The sequence below is a fragment of the Heliangelus exortis genome, chromosome 4 (assembly GCF_036169615.1).
Source record: "Heliangelus exortis chromosome 4, bHelExo1.hap1, whole genome shotgun sequence".
NCBI classification, from domain to species: domain Eukaryota; kingdom Metazoa; phylum Chordata; class Aves; order Apodiformes; family Trochilidae; genus Heliangelus; species Heliangelus exortis.
The window spans coordinates 8,436,101-8,453,572 of record NC_092425.1 but is presented as its reverse complement, the minus strand read 5'-3'; the positions used below and the strand labels follow the sequence as shown (position 1 = coordinate 8,453,572).

At 36.6% G+C, this 17,472-nt stretch overlaps 1 protein-coding gene across 6 annotated transcripts in view; it reads left to right on the top strand.

The window, feature by feature from the left end:
* Window positions 1-17,472, top strand: part of CCSER1 (coiled-coil serine rich protein 1) — a 669,425-nt gene that overhangs the window by 420,412 nt on the left and 231,541 nt on the right. For 5 of the 6 annotated variants that reach the window (XM_071742835.1, XM_071742834.1, XM_071742832.1 and 2 more), the window contains one exon: window positions 7,648-7,725. In XM_071742835.1, the coding sequence (XP_071598936.1) occupies window positions 7,648-7,725 (78 nt within the window). Of the gene's footprint in view, window positions 1-7,647; window positions 7,726-15,311; window positions 15,625-17,472 lie in introns of those variants that run through there. The other variant, XM_071742837.1, reaches the window with a different exon arrangement.

Below are 17,472 nucleotides of genomic sequence, written 5' to 3'. Positions count from 1 at the left end.
TGTGTGTTCTATTTGTTTACAAACTTGATAGGTTTGCATTAATTTTCGTGTTTTGTGTTTACATGTCATCCCAACTAGTAAGATTGGGGCAGAATATTTTGATGGAAGTAGGAGTGTAGGAATTTTCTCTCTCACCTGTTTGGTCCTAATCTAAGTTCTTGGAACAGTTAATTCTCATTACTGTATGAGAAAGGTAGTGTGCTACTCCCACAATACTTGAAATAAATATGTTTATATCCCTGACTGAGGTTTAGGATAGTAATTTTCTTACTTGTTTCTAGGAAACCTCAACACTGGTTTGCTTGGCTTAAACAATTTAATTAGTGACTGTAGAGGTCTCATCATCATAGTAAATGTAGGAAAAGCACAACTTAAGTGAGGTAAAACCTGGGTTTTCTTGATTATCAAGTATTTTACAGCTGATAGATGAAGAATTACATCTTCAGTAGGCCTATTTAATACTGTTCAGTATACTGTTTAAGTAAATGAGAGCTGTAATAGAAGGGAATTTCAGTGCTATACTTCTCATGTTCATTTTGGAAAAAAAAAAGGTGAAATACTGTGAATTGAAGGTGTATAACTTCAATATTTGAACTTGAGTGCATAGTCCTGCTTTGCAGTAATCTTGCAGGTTGTACTGAATACTGCTCAGTGTTGTGGATGCTAAGAAAGTAACTGAGCCCAGAAATTCATCTCTGAAGGGACCGTGCTGAAGCTCAATGGCATAAGGAGGACTGATTTGCACATAGGACATAAAACTTGGATTGTGGATCTGTGGAGCATTCCATATGTCTGTAGGTGCTTTCGCACATGACCATGAAAAATAAATCACCTATTGACTAATGGTTTTTCTTCAAATAATTGTAGAAAGATCAGGTCAGTAGCACTAATTGTGTGTGTATGTGTGTATTTTGTTGCTGTAGGGCTTAGTGTAGCTGTGTAACAATTTCTGAACTATCAGACTGGGCTAATATTGTCTCCTAGGACTGGGTGTTGTGGGACAGGATTGTATTTATCTAGGTGGTCCTAGCAGTGGTGTAGCAGCTGCTACATAACACAAATTAAGACTAACAACAATGATTATTTAAAGTTCAAAGCTGTACTTGTAATTTCTGCATGAATGACAATTCTTGATGTGTCAGCCTTTTGGAGGTTTCTGTGACAGTACTACTGCTTGTGTTTTCTGCCCTTTCAAGAACTTCCTGAGGTTTTGGTTGATGTGCTTCATGTTGCTTTTGCTGGGAGAGGATGGGTTGTTAAGATTGGCATCACTTTTTATGACCACATTATTCATAGAGTATGACCATAAAATTTTTATTATATTGCATTATTCAAAGCATGCGTGGGCAAATCTGGGCCACGTATGACTGTGTGATTTGTGATTTCTTTTTTTTTTTTATTACAGAGATGGGATGACTAGAAAACATTCATCTATACTTTCACTGATATGTGCACATAAACATATGCCTTAAAGTAGCATTGATATTTTTTTTTATGGTATCAGTAAGAAAATAATTACTATTTATACAGTTTTCTGAATGAGTGGACAAGAAAAAATGGACGTATTGCTTTAAAATGTAAATTAGAAATTGTAACACCCCCTTGAAATGGAGTCTTTCACTTTTCTCTTAATGCAACAGATAAAACAGGAAGTAATCAAAATTATAAATTTGTTTTTCAAAAAAGTTCCCCCGATCAATAAATGCAGTGGTTTGGGGTTTTTCTTAATGCATTATCTTAAAATATCTTCCAAATATGCTTGAGAAGAATTAAGTTAAAAGCTCAGATATGTTTGCAAAATCCTTATCCTTACATTCTGTGGTGGTCTTATGTTGCTGTAAACTTTTTTTAATTTTTTTTACTTTTGAAATACCTACACAAATGATTATGGTAATATTTAGGATATAGTGCTGTCCAGTCAAATAAATAGGAATAAAAAATGCAAAAACCTTTGCCATTTACAGTGGTTGGACAGAATTGTAACCCTCAATGAAACTTGGGTGCATTCTGAATAACTTCTGCCTTGTTTTTCTCCTGAAGGATGGGCTGCTCCCCTTGGGCATGATCCCACCCATTCACCACTGTGACTCCAGAGAAATGCCTCTAAATTTGTTGAGGCTTTTTAGCACCTTAATTCTTTGTACTTTAGCTATTGAGGGTTGAACCATGCTGAAGCTGCTTCCTTATTCTGTGCCAAGAGACAGATGGGCTTTTTGCTGGGCTTCACAAAGTGTTTTGAAGTGTGATGTGATTCAGCTGCACCACAGCTGATCACTATGCTATGTTGTATATGTTATGTTTTCTTCCCAAACAAACTCAAACCCACAGGGATTCAATTTCTTTGGAAATAGCTGTCATATAGTCAATTCTGTAGCTTATTGTAGCCTGTAAATTAGGTAGAATAGATGCTGGAGGAGCAGTTTTTTGTAGTACTTGTTATCCCTTTGCTCTTGCTGCGTAACTGCTGCTGTTGATTAAGTTTAATCCCAAAGCACGTCAGAATTAAAAGGCTTTGCATTTTTATAAGTCTTCTGAAGAAAAGATTTTCTCCCCCAGTTCTGTGGCAAGCATAAGTTGTTATTCACAGTGAGATAAATGCCTGAAGCAAGGGAAACAATCAGCAGTGCTGATGCTGACAACAGTAGGCTGGTTTGGATGTGTACTAAGAGAAAACCCAAATAAAACAGATTTGTCTTCATAAAGGCATATATTAAACACTGTGTACAGACTCTAGCAGAGAGGTTGAGTGCTTTGTGTATGAAGAGATTTGAGCACAAAAAGCTAACTTGTGTGATCTTTTTAAATCTAAGAATAAAGGTGAAACAGACGTTAGGGGAAAAAAAAATCTCTTTATTCTGTTATCAACTAGATAATAGATTCCTTAGTGATGAAAGCCACAGCTGTGCTGGCTAACAGACTTCTGATTCCTCCAAACCAGGTAGAATGTAAAGTTTTGCTGTTTGATTTAGTATGACTGGTTAACATTCAAGCATATTCTTTTTGGAATTTGCAATTAAACAAAGTGCCACAAGTGGTCACCATGCTGTCACTGATAGGTAAGAGAATAGTCACAAAAAATAACTTAGATCTGTTTACTGTCAAAGCTATGAAAATAATTTTAAAAGTTTTGTGTTTCAAAGAAGGGACTTTGTAAAAGCAGAGTCATATGTTTCAGGATGTATTAACCTATCATGTCATGGCTTGGCTTTGTGAACAAATATTTAAGAAGGGCTCTACCCACTATGCCTGCGAGTGATTTTTTTTTCCCTGCCGTTTTTTTCCTGTTGCTGCAGGAGCTAAAATGTGGGTTCACCCTTCAAGCCTGCACAGAGGCTTTTTTAGGTGAGGTGCAGCATGCACAGAATTGGCCCCACCCTTTACTCCTCAGGTTCATCTGCAAGGGCTGAACAAGCTTCGATGGTGACAGCAAAGTCCTCAGGACGTAGGTTTAGAGCATCCTTCTCTTAGCTGGATGGCATTACAGGGCTAAACCAGCTCCATCTCCCTGGCTTTGGAGTTAGAGTTGTCCTGCTAGGATGGTTGCCTGAAGGCTACTGAGCCCATCCTGCCCATGGACACACTTTGACCCTTCAGCTGTGACCTGGCTGGCATGGGAGACCCTACTGGAGGCATCTGCCTCCTCCAGCACAGTTCCCAACCCCACAAGGGCACGCAGGCTCCTCCCCCATAACAAGGGGTGTCCAGGTACGGATTAACCTATACTGACTACATAAATATAAATAGTCTGTTAGTAACTGATTTCTACATTTTTTCTAGTAGTTGATTTTCAGTTTTGAAGACTAACTGCATTTTTCACTCACTATTTTATCTGTATTTCACTTACCTGTTTTTTTCTGAAATGTTTTTACATGCCTGTGATCAGCAGTGCTTTGGCTTTCTCAAAATCCTTACATTTCAACATAACTTTTAGAAGCTTTTTGGTAGTTGGGGGGAAGGTGACAGGTGAAGCATATGCAGCTAGTACGAAGACTGGGTCACTTCCGAAAAAATAACTAATTATTCAATTGCACTACAATAATTTTGGTGTTTTAAAATAGCAGGAAGGCCCAAGAAAATATCAGTGCTTGAATAATAACTTTAGAATGTTACTTTCTAATAGTAACAATCTCTAAGAATACTGATGTGATGGCAATTGAATGCTGCTATGGGTATATATGTCCAGGCAACCTATTTCTTTGTTAAGATTTAATGTTAAAGCATGTCACTTGGCTCGTAAAGGTCTTTCATTTGTTTGATTTGCTTTAGTGGGGAAAAGGGACAGGTTTTTTGTTCTGAAAGTCCTTTCCCTGTACCTGGGCACCTGGAAGTTTTCCAGTCTTTCCTATTTCTATTAGTTAGCTTAATAAAAGATAAATAAAAAGGTCTGCCTTCCTTTTCAGATTGTGTCAGTTTCATAGGCTGTTACATCTGTGGCAGTGCTGCTGGATTATTGTCTGTTCTAGTGCCAAAGACCACAGCAACTGTTCAGACTGAGATGCATCAAACAGCATCCTGGGCAACCATATGCAAAAGCAAAATTAATTAATATCTAGACCTCAATTATTTTAAAGTGACAGTTCTTTATAACATTATGAAAATAAAGTATTTAGGCAAAGGCACAAATGTCCTGCCAGCAATCTGTGTTCACTGGAGAACATGACCTTACTCTTAATGTTGCTGGGGTCTGTCTCAAATGTGCTGATAGGTAAATCTATAGCCAAAAGACAACAGTATTGCAAATATCTACCAAATGTTGCCAAGTATTTACAATAGTTTATTATGTAATAACATAACCTGTCAGTTTGTACTTTTTTTCCTGTCGAGTAGGATTAATATTTATTTTTGTGTGAAGATGTGTTATACTTTTACAGAAGGAATTGCATTGGAGTTTTGCATATAACCTGCTTTGTATAGTGTGCTGTATGCTATACTTTATAGCTCTAAAATTCACATGACAGGATAATATTTTTTTTCCCACGTTTTGCCTCATTAATTCATTTTTAAAGTCTGTCTGTGGATATAGTCAATGCAGCATGAAATTATATTTAAAGTATCAACTTATCATTTTAAGAAGTGCTTTCATATTGGGAAGAACATTTTATATGATTTTTGATATCTAACACATTTATTTTGCTAAATTACTTCATGAACAAAGGTATGTCTTTTGCAACAACTACTTTATCCAGGCAAAAAGAATTTGAGAGATAAAGTAGTGCAACTTAGGGAAACAACTGATACAAAGTTGAATGTCTATTAGGTGTAAGTACCTTCTTCTAGTAAGATGCTTTTTTGTGACAAATTGCAGATTGTCTACATTACTGCGTGGAAAATGCTTATCCCCATGGTATTTCTGGTATCTTTTAGCATCTTCATCTTCCAGTACCTGGAGGAGGGCTACAGGAAAGCTGGGTAGGGGATTTTAAAGGGCATGTAGTGACAGGATGAGGGGGAAGGTTTTAAAATGGAAGAGGGTAGGTTTAGGTTGGGTATAGGGAAGAAGTTCTGTGCTGTAAGGGTGGTGAGACAGTGGGACAGTTCAAGTCCAGGTTGGATTGGGCTTCGAGCAACCTGGTCTAGTAGGAGGTGTCCCTGCCCCTGCAGGGGTGTTGGAGCTACATGATCTTTAAGGTTCTTTCCAACTCAAAACATTCTATGATTTTCAATTTTTTTCAGACTTTGCTGTATCACTTCACCATGGAAATAAAATACACTGTAATCTTACTATGTTTAATTATTTTGAAAATAATTAATTCTCATTATGAAGGTTGTTTAGTATTAATACAATTAAAATTGCTCTTTTAGTACAGTAAAGAGAAGATACCACTTGTCACTATGGATGTCTTTTACTTCTGCTCTTGGTACAGATGATACTGTGGAATCTGAACTTGGATGTGTTAAAATAGATTTCACTGCATATACACAGTGAAATGATCAATTCACAGAAAGAAATGGATTTAATTATTCCAGCCTTCCTAATTTTCCCAGTTATTGCATGCCTTAGTGAAAGTTATGTTTCTTCTGTGGCTTTTTTGGTTTTGTTTTTTTTCACCATTTACTTCAAAATACGCATTTGTGAATCCACAGAGAAGTCTGTTAAGTTTTGTCAGATACTCATAACAAGGGGTTTGGTCCTATCATAACATTACATGAACATAGTGTCTGAGACTGTCTGAGTCTGTAACTAGAAATTTCATGGATCTTCTGAACAGTAAAATGTTATTGTCTAAATAAGAAAGATACATATCAAGGTCTGTTCTCTGAACATGAAAATGCTATGGGCAGCAGACTAGTAAATTCCAAGAAGAGAAGATTCAAATTGAGAAGATTCAGCTTTTCTGTCAGACTTTGGCATGGCATGGTCAGATTACCTTTGCTATAAATGCAATTTTAACTCACAAGTTACATCAGGAAGTCTGTGAGGAAGTTGTCTTGTAGCAGTGAAGTGACTGGTTTGTATTCCAAACTCCTTGTTTGAACCATTGAAATACTGGAGACAGGACCATTTAGGCATTTTTTTTCTCCCTGATACCTACATGCTTTTGACCAACATTCACTTAACATGGTGATACACATCTTGCCTTGAATAAATAACATTTGATTTTTAAAATATATACAGGAGATGCTTATAAAAGAAAATGTAACTCAGACAATAGATGAAAATAATGAAGTAACCATGTCTTTATTTTGTTAAAAACTGAGATTCATTCAACTTGGGATTCAGTTAGCTTGAAATTCAATTTACACAATTTTTCTTCTGCTGTCATGCATACTTTTAGTAAAATTAAAACATACTTTTGTAGGTCTCGAGGAAGTTGAGTCAAAGATAAGTATTTTGTAAGTATATAGCTGGAAAATAAACCTGAATTGCTAGATAGGAAAGCAAATCAGCACATTAAAAGACTTTGTGTTCTGTCTTCATGGAGCCTTCCCCTTCTGTGTGCCTTTTTCTGCCTTATTTCATGTATTTACAGTTGGTTCATTGTATACTTTCTCCTGGAAAATAGTGTAGTATATGTAAGGGCTTGATGAGGATCAGCATTTCTACTTGGGAAATTATTTAGTGAAGAATAATTATGTTGAAGCAGCCAGATTCTTTGTTCAAGCCTGTCTCAGAGATTCTATGCCATACTTCTAAAAATGAGGGACATACATACAGAGAGACAAAGATGGGAAAAGCTGAAATCAATATGATACCCCAGAAATGCTTAGGCTTTGCTGATTATTTGCATCAGGCAAAGGGGAACTCCTCTCCATGTAGTGATCTGCAGTGGAGTTTGCTAATGCTTCTTTAAAAAAATTGTTTCTTTGCTGTTGGGTTGTTGCTGGTCTGTGTAAGAGTCACTGCTGCTGCTCGGTGCTTTGTAGCTGTATCAGCTCTAGAAGATGGGTTTGCATCATGCTTCAGTGACATCCTTCTTGTGGGCCCAGCTCCACCACACTGTCAGACTTCCCGAGTCCACTGTCTGAGAGAAAGAGAAGTTGATAAAAGGAAGTAAAAGTAAGGAAATTAACACGCCAGTGAGAATGGTGCCAAATAAATCTATTTCTGAACTGCTGCCAGTGTATGAGTTTTCAATTTACCTGAATTTTTGTAGCTGCAAAACCCAGTGAGGAAAACCATGACACACATTTTATTTTGTCTTACAGGAAAAAGCTCAGTGTTTTCAGAAGGCCCTTGCTTCCCAAGCAGATAAATCCACGCAGACAGAACTCGTAGGCCATGATGTAAGTAGCTGTATTGATATTTTTTATCATCTTTGTGGGTGTTCAGACTTGTGTCAGCCTGTTTGCCTCTGCTGCTGTTGTGTCCATGCATTGGTTTAGTGGAATATACTGGAGCACCATTCATTCTTTCCTCTTAAATGATTTTAAAATACCTTCTGAAATATGAGAAGATAATTACAACTCTCTGCCAGCATGCCAATGCCCTGTGAAGTTTGTGCATTTCAACAAGCTGAGAGTGAACATAAGTGAATGTGGAGGATGTGAGTTAGTGAACTGTAATTTTTTAAACTATTCATTTACACACTTACTGACAATTTGATGAGGTTATTATGTTTATAATCATCATATGCTGTCCAAAATCAGTTTTGAAAGATAATGGAATAAATAGAATTTTTCCAAGTGATGTTGAAATTGTTTTTCCTGAAGAGCATCTGTCAGAATTTCTGCTAGAATGTGAACTGATAGCATGTATTCTTATGCAGAAACATATTCAAGGAAGATTCCTTAACTGTAGATTTTTTTTTTTCCCAGTTTTTTAAATGAAAGTATTCTGTCTGTGGGACAATGGTTGAATATGTGTAAGAGATTCACCTGTTTATTATATCAGTCTTCTTCAATAATCCTTGTGTAAGAATGCCACAATGTGGAGTGTTTAGCATGATACTATTCTGGGATTTGAGCAAAATCAAACAATACTTCTTACCAGACCATTCTGCAAAATAAGGCTGTGGTTCTGCATTGGTGTGCATCAACATAAGCATAAAAAGAAAACTGGAATTAAAGAGGGGATTGACATTCTCCTTTCAGTATGTTTTGTTTTAGTGGAGCTATAATGTTTTTCTTCTGAGTTTTTGGATAGTCTTCTGAGGATAGAAACCTAAAAATTTCATGTTTTAATCTGAAAAATTATTGGAGCAAACTACACTGGTTTTTGTTCAGATTTTTCTGATTTAAGCAGATTCGAGTCAGGAATACTAGCTTTTTTTTAAAGAAAGAGTAAAAAGGTAGATATAATTATTTATATGTATTACTTAACACTTGTTGGTTTGGTTTGTTTTCATTCAGGTATTTTTTTTTTTTATTTAGGGTAAATAAGACAGTGCTTTATTTACCATGCCTGTCTGCATTAATTTCTTGTTCATGGATTGGTAAATATGAACCCTTACATTCTACTGTATATGTGAAATATAATCTGCTTGAATTTATTGAAACTGTGAGGTGTACATATTAATGGTGAAAATCTAATTTTCAAAAATATTTGAAAACTTTTGTGTATTACAATGTTATATCCCTTTCTTCTGGGACTAATAACCCTTAACAGCTGTTTTATTACATCTTGGATGTTAAATGAGAGTCTTTCACTAAAAATCAGAATAAGCAATTTGAAGGGTTGGTTTGTTTGTTTTGGGTTGTTTGTGGGTTGTTTGTTTTTTCGTTTTGTTTTTTTTTTTTTTGTTTTTTTTTTGTTTGTTTGTTTGTTTTTTTTTTGTTTTTTTTTTGTTTTTTTTTTTCTTTTCTGTTTTGGTTTTTTTGTTTGTTTTCTCCTTTTTCCAGTTTGCATTCCCGTGGAGTTTGGGGATGGGGGAGGTCTTCTGTCATTAAAGCAGATTCTACCTGAATTAAGAACCTTCTCCCCCAAAGAGACACAGTTTTCTGGCAAGAGATCTAAGTATTACAGATAATTATATCAAGAATTTTTGACAAATCCCTTCTTTAGCAGGATTCTTCTCAAATTAGAGGAACACATTTTTCAGCTTTATCTGTTAAAATGCTTTAAAATGTCATGGTTGCAGTCATGTGTTTTGCAGTCATATGTCATGGTTGCATCATATACAGTGATGCAATGCATACAATGTTTTGTATGGGACATCATATTCACCTGTATAGGAAATCTACAGGAATGAGACATGCTTACTGCTGCCATCATGAAGGGAATTTAGTGAAGAAGAATATGCAAATAAATAGTGCTAAGACTTTTCAATATGTTGTTAAAAACTTTTGGTCACTCATTTGCAGCTTTTCCTCACAAGTTCACCTGTGTTTCGTTTGAAACCAAGTGGCAATTATATTTGTATTCTTTGCTCTTATATAAAATTTTAAAGAGCAACTTGTAACCCTGGCAATTAGTATCTGTGCATCATTTTACTCAGAACGTGCCTAGGTGTATATAGCTACAAGAATTTTGTGGTAATGTGAATCTAGATTGAATAAAAAAAACAACAAAACAGGTCAGAGAATACAAGGTGTGATTGTCACCCCACCAGTCACACATTCTGAGAGTAGCACACATTGAATAATTAACGTGTCCAGCTTAATGGGTAAACAGAAAATTTAACTTCATTCTATCATTACTGCAGATGTGCTGCTCTAATTAAAAAAACAAAAACACCCACCAAAAAAAAAAAAAAAAAAAAACCACCAAAAAAAAAAACCCAAAAAATCACACACACAACCAAATCCAGTCATCTGTTTTATTTCTCCTTAATGCAACTTTAAAAGGTAATAGTAATCTGAAGTGTTATCAGGAATTTGTGTAACATTATTTCATCAATATTGTACAAATATTGATACATGCTTCAGAATACACTATTTCAAACATCCTTAAGTTAGAGCTTCTGTTTGTTTTAAATTCTTTCATGTTCTTTTGTTGCATTGTTTAAACTTAGTAGTTGTGTATTTTACAGTTCAAAAACCCTGAGACATGTTAGCTCCCCTCATAAAAAACAAACAGAAAGATACCAAACAAAAAAAAAAATCCCAATTTCTGTTTTATATGACTTCTGGATAATGTCTCCAGTAGTTGAGAGGCTATTCTTTAGCTTTGGAGTTCATTTAGATTCACTGTTAAGAGTAAAAAGAAATTCTGACTGTCTTAGGTGAGGAATTAATCCTTTTGTCCATAGGGGGTACAGTAATGAAAAAAAGGCTAGCAGCTAGTCTATATTTAGGAAGAAAAGGGTGAAGAAGGAAGAAATGCAATGTTTCAAAGGGAAGAAATGCTCTTTATGTCTTTATGGAGCTGCTCTGAAAAAGTTGAAACAGTGTTTACTGAGTGTTTTGGGTATTTGTGTGGCTACCAGAATGGAAATTAATATAGTAACAGATATAATTACAGTTGGTTTCTGGCTATCAAGATGATCAGCAAAATCTGGATTATGCAGTCTCCTGCAATACCTGTAAATCGTGGGATAATACTTTTGGTAGATTTCTCTGTTTTCTTGCATGAAACACATTATGATTTTTCTACTGAAATTTCACTGGAATATTGTATTAGCAAGCCAGGGGAAACTGAATTCTGTAGCAGTAAGGGTAATGTTTCTCATAAAGAACTGTTTGAACTGGAAAACACATTGCTTTTAATCCCTTTTTTATATTAAAATAATCTAATATGAAACTTAACGATGGAATTAAAATAGAAAGTTTAAAATACATTTTGGTAAGAAGGAAACCCTAGGTGATTAACATTTACTTTGCTACTTGACTAAACTGAAAGTAAAATACCAAGCCACCTGCCGTGCATATTCAAGGTTAGAAAGTTATCAAGGCTTCTTAGAAAGCTAAATGCTTTCTACTGCAGAATGTCAATGAATCTCCACCTTACAGTCCTAAATTTAGATATTGTGTTTTCTGATATGTATACTGAGTATCATTTAAAACGTGTTTGGAGTCTTGCAGGAAGAGCCATGTGCACAACAGATTCATGTGAGAGACTGCTAAAGAATAAATAATTAATGTGTCTTAAATAATCAATGTCAGTTTATCCTCCTTCACCTTCCTTTGCTTTTAAAGCCTTATTTTATTGAGAGATCAAGAACTAGTTTCCTCCATGCCAATCAGGCTCTAGTGGAAGGGACCCAAAGATGAACAGATACAATCAACTAGTATTACGACTAATTACAAGGTCATGCTAAGCAAAATCATTCTAGTAACAGCTGCTAGCTAAATAGGTAGTCCAAATCCTTCTGCGGGCATCCCACAAACACTCAGCAACATGTGCTAACTCATTGGTAATTGCTTCTCATTAAAACGTGTCTCAAAAGCTGTTGAAAGCACAGTTAAACAATCACAGCACAGCTCTCTTCTTTCTTTCATCAGAAGAAGCCCAGATCAGCACTGCTTTGCCAATCTTTATCAACCTTTCAATTAAAAGAATTTGTACTCTAATTTATTCTACACAGAGCAGAAATTCCTAAGAGCTGACATGGTTTCTGCAATGCCCTCTCTGTGTTTGCCAGGTGCTGATATTACAGGTTTCACATCTCAGAACAGCTACGCTGTTTGTTCTTTGTCTCGTACTGAGAGCAAAGAAGATGTAAACAGGTTTTGGATTGATTCTTAACTTACTCCCCATTTAATGAGAGTCTCTTCCTGGTTAGTGGTCCTTACACTTTGTATTATGCTTCTGGACTCTCAAGCAACAAACTCCTGTGGCATTGCTTCTACTCTGCTTACTCTTTGATTTGCATAACTACAAAGATTCCTTTCCTTGGTGATCACCAACATTGCATTTACAACAGTGATGGATGATACACTGACTATAGTCATAAGCACTGACTCTAAACACCTGAACTACCATGCAATATTAAAATTAATAGTTATTCATACTCATATATTTATATTTGTTTTGTTGCTTGCTGTACATTGCCTTGAGCAGCAAGCCTCTCTTCTCAAAGCCTGTGCTCTGCTTTCTGCAGAGCCTCTGTGTTTCACTAGGAGGGAATGGACCGCATGGAGGTGGAATGCTCAAACTGTTCCCTTCCAACTCATTTCTGTGCTCCTCAACATCCCTGGCAGCCATCCAGCAATATTTATGGATGCTGTGAATTAGGTTGCATTGTGTCCTCTAGGGCAGGGGAACAGAATACTAAAGTATTTGAATTTCCTGAACTTTCCAATTGAATTTAAATCCTGCCCACAGTGTTGCATCATTTGTTACAGTGTGAAATGAGTTGGATTTTGTGGCATAAAGCAGAAATTACATCCTACTTCTGCCTCTTCCCCTCCTTGCCCCACCCTGGAGACTGATGTCAACGGGCTGTTGCATGTTACTACTAGATTATTTTTCTCCATTTATGTCTTTCCTCTCTGAGTTTGTTTTGTAACATAGACAATGAAATAATGCAAACTCATGCATTATATAGATTTCTTTAATGCAAAATTATTATTTTTAAGGTACCTTTAAAAATCAAGTAAACCCTTAACCATTTCAGTCTTTGCTTGTACTTCTGTGTACCTATTCAAATCTGGATATCTAAGTCGTTCTTGGTATGCTAATTCCTTTCCCACAGCTTTCTCTAACAATCATTTTCTCTTCTCATATCCAATTTCCTTTTTTAATATTAAAACTAGTATAAAAAATTAGTATAAAAATACCATTTCAGAATCTGTGTCTTCTAGCATGTCATAGAATCATAGAACTTGGGGTGGAAGGGACCTTTAAAGGTCATATGGTCCAACCCTTCTGCAGCAAGCAGGGACACTCTGAACTAGATCAGGTTGTCCTACTTGTGCAAATTTTGTCAAACTATTCATCCATTAGTAGTGAAATGCTGAAACTTTTTTTGGTTTTAATGGTTGCCTCCCACGAACCCTTGTCTCAAACATCTTGCCTTATCATTAGAACATATGTTACTTGGTGTTTGAATTCCATTTAGCCATCAAGTCATGAACAATAATGCATTTTTACAGTGCTTACAACAGGGATAAATGGTTCAAGTTACTAGTGCTGAACTTGCCAGGGAATACTTGCTTGGGCTGAGGGTTTGGGGTCTGGTGCTATATAGAAAGCAATGCAGGTTTTCACATAAACTTCAACAGTACCTGGGTTCTGGGACCAAAACTGAGACATGCTGTATGGAAAAGACAGGCTTCCACTAATCCCTTTAATTCTGGGGCTGATTACCCACTGGAATTATGCATCCATTTTTTGCATCTCTAGGAATAAAGAACAGTAAAATTTATGTTATTTAGTGGTATTTAATTAGTATGAACAATCTTCAGTTTTGATTTGTGGAATACAAGTTGGCTTCTGGCTACTTTTATAAATAAGGTGTCTGCTGTTTAAATATTTGTAGTAATATGGGACTTGATAACATAATAGCTGAGTTTCCTTACAGACCAAAATTTAAAAGAATACTGTATTCTTTGTATCTTTAAAAATATTTTTTTCCTTTAATACGCACTGCACTAACAGTGCAATGTTTTTCTTGCCTCTTTCTTTCGAATTATTTTGCTTTTCTATGTCCCAAACTTCTGTCTTAGTATCTGCAGTTATGTTGTTGCTATCTTTTAAAGCTCAATAAAAAGTGAGGTACTTAAAAATACTGTCCCTAACTTTAGCTTGGGTATCTTGAGGTGAAAAAGGAAGAAGCAAAGATATGTAGTTTTTACTACTTAATCATCCTAGAAGTTTTTTTGAAGGTTGTGCTTCTCCCACTTTTTCTGCTGTAGCTTCCATCACTTTCTTCTCCTTAGAATTCTCCAGAAGTTAACTTTTTCATTTAAGTGTATCCATCTAGACATTTTATTTCTTATTTTACTTTTATTTCTGTGTACTACTTACAAGTACAACTTGCCAAAATATTATTGCAGACTGTATTTTCAGCATGTTATATTCTTTCCATCATAAAGATACCTGGCAGTTCATGATATCTTTAAATGAGCAGTTGTCTTAAGAATTAATAAAATGTTTTACTACATCCATTCTGATCTTTTGTGCTAGAGATAGAAGGAAGTAGGACACTGACAAACAAGACCTTTCAGTAGTTTTTATTTGATTGAAATTAAAAAAAACATGCTTGTACCATTAGATGATACTTTTTTGATTCTGCTCATGCATTATGCTGAATTCTAGCAGTGTTGTGTTTGTCAGGCCAGAGAATGGTTTGGAACTACCGTAGCAGCACTGAAATCATTTGACTTTTGTTAAAAAGAATGAGTTGAGAATTTAGGAAAGTACATTCCATAACATTCACAAATTGTCAAACATAGCAGCATTTTGCAATAGGTTTTGAGTGCATTTTCTTAGAAGTGATAAAATCCTGGATTCACCTTGAAGAAAATATGAACAAGCAAAATTCAGAAATGAGGCATGGATATCCACTGTACTGTAAAGCAACATGTATAATTTTTGTCCTATTAGTACATTAGCATGAGTGCTTTTTAGTGCAGAATGATCTCCTTACACAATTTTATCATAATGTGGAAATATTTTCATGTTGTGTGCATGCTGCATGTAGATTCTTTCTTTTAGCATAAACAAGCTCACTCTGGTGACATTTTCCCTGTACAAACATGACATCTGATGTACATAACTGTTTTCTAGCTAGTACTGTGTCATGCAGAGGCTGGCGAGTCATATTTCTGTTTTCATATTCATTGTCATTGAATTATTTGTTATGTTGATCATTAGTGTAAAAGAAGCTTTACCATTACATGCTGCCTGCATGACTGCATACAGTAGAAATAATCATTTTTCATTTAACTTTGTGTTGCCATCAAACCATGCATCTCTAAGATTTCATTTTATTTCTTTTCTTTTTTTCTTTTTTCTTTTTTTTTTTTTTTTTTTCTTTTTGTTTTTAAAGGCCCTGTGGAATTCTCCATGTTCTGAAGGCTTAGTTTACAAACCTATCAGCATCTCATTGGTTCCATCATTGTTAAATTAAAAAACAACATCTGGACACTCTGCATTTATGGATTTAATTAAATAGTGGTGTATATGAAATGAGCTGCAAGTTACTCTTACTGGAATAATTCTACTACTTAGTGTAATATTTGTTATCAACAGTCAAACATCACATCTTGGCAGCAGTATCTTCATTATTAAGCATATCTATGAATAAATAATTAGTAAATGATCACAAAGTTATTATCTGAAATAAAACAAAATTATTCTTACCAAGTTGTGCCCTTAATCATCCTTACATGATTAACTACAAGTTAGAAAATACTTCAGTGCTGCTTGTCTCTGAGGTTGGAAAAAATACATCTTCAAGATCTGGAAACCTGAGGAAAATATTACTTTAAAACCTTTTTTTTTTGTCTTCTAATATTTTGCACTGTTTGTGAATATAGGGCCAATACTTCTCAGTTTGTGGTCTATTTGTTGAATGTTCGTAATGATGTAAGTAATTCTTATGTGTGATTCGAGAGACATTTCCATGGGAAATGTGTTAAGCTTTTACAGAATTTCCTGAGCTTTATCCCAGAAAATAGGAACACTGATACTAAAAACATAAACTCTGATTTTTTTAATGCTTTGTACTAATATCTTTGCATTTTGTCTTATTTTCTGAGTACATCAGCTTCTAAGAGATGTTGCTAAGACAGCACTGATGTGAGAAATGCAAGTGTTGTGTTTGCTGGATGGGACTTTGTTCCTTGAGTGGATCGCTGTTTGTCACAGTTTAGGCCCAGGTGGTACCAACCAGGCCTCTGCTCACTCACCCCAATCCCCTGTGGGATAAGGAGAAAAAACACCTAATGAGACCGTTAATCCAGACAAGGACAGGGAGATCATCTCTCCTCACTTACGGTATTGGTCAAAAAAACAGAGAGACTCAAATTGGTAAATAAAATGAATTAATGTAATCTACAAGGAGAAAGAGAAACCCTGGCCAGATCTGAATCCCTTCTTCCCCCCCTCCCTCCCCTCTCCCCGGTCCAGGGTCACTTCACTGCCGCCTCCCCCTCAGGGCACAGGGGACGGGCAGGGGGGTTCAGGGTCAGTTCCCCACTCGGTGTTTCTGCCGCTCCTTCCTCCTCAGGGGAGGACTCCTCACATTCTTCCCCTGCCCTAACGCAGGGTCCCTCTCATGGGAGAGTCCTTCAGGAACCCCTGGGACACGAGTCCCTCCCGTGAGGTGCAGTCCCTCAGGAACTGCTCCAGCCTGGGCTGCCCACAGAGTCACGGCTGCTGCGGGAACAGTCACCTCCTCTGACACGGGCTCCTCCACGGCTGCAGACCCAGATCTGCTCCCTCATGATCCTGCACTGGCCGCAGATCCGTGTCTGCCCAATGTAATCCTTCATTGGCTGCAAATCCAGGTCTGCCCCACCATGGTCTTTCAAGGACTGCTCCAATGTGCTCCACTCTCCATGGGCTGCAGGGGCACAGCCGCCATCTCACCACAGGCTGCAGGGAAACCTCTGCTTGGGCATCTTCTCCCCCTCCTTTCTCTCTGGCTTTGGCATCTCTGCTCTGGCATTGCTCTCACCTCCTCTCCCTGTTTTTGAAGTGGGTTTTTTGCAGTTTCATTATCCTTTTCTTGAATATGTTACTTGGAGGGGCACATTCAGCTTCCCATATCTGCTTGGCCTTGGCCATAGGCAGGGCCAGAATTGGAGCTGAGGAAGCTTCCAGCAGCTTCTCACAGGAACCACCCTTGTGGCACCACCTGCTTCCAATGCACCACAGCACTAACCCAGGACACTGTTGTTGTCCAAAGGAAAAGGCAAGGGGGGAGATAATTCCTGGTTTGTGCTCTTATTAAGCAAGAAATCAGAAGCAAACTGGAGAGTTCAGCATAAACCCTGCCACCACTATTAGTTGCTTCATTGTTCACTTACCCAGGATTGACTTCATTCACCTGAGGATGTAGTCTACAGCCACCCTTACCAGGTAAGATAAGAAGATGTTTGTGCCTGCAGTATTTTTAATCCTTTCTGGCTTATACCTTTGCTTACTAAAAAGAGATGATACTTAAATGTTATTACTGTGCCATTTTGATTAAGCCTCATAATGTA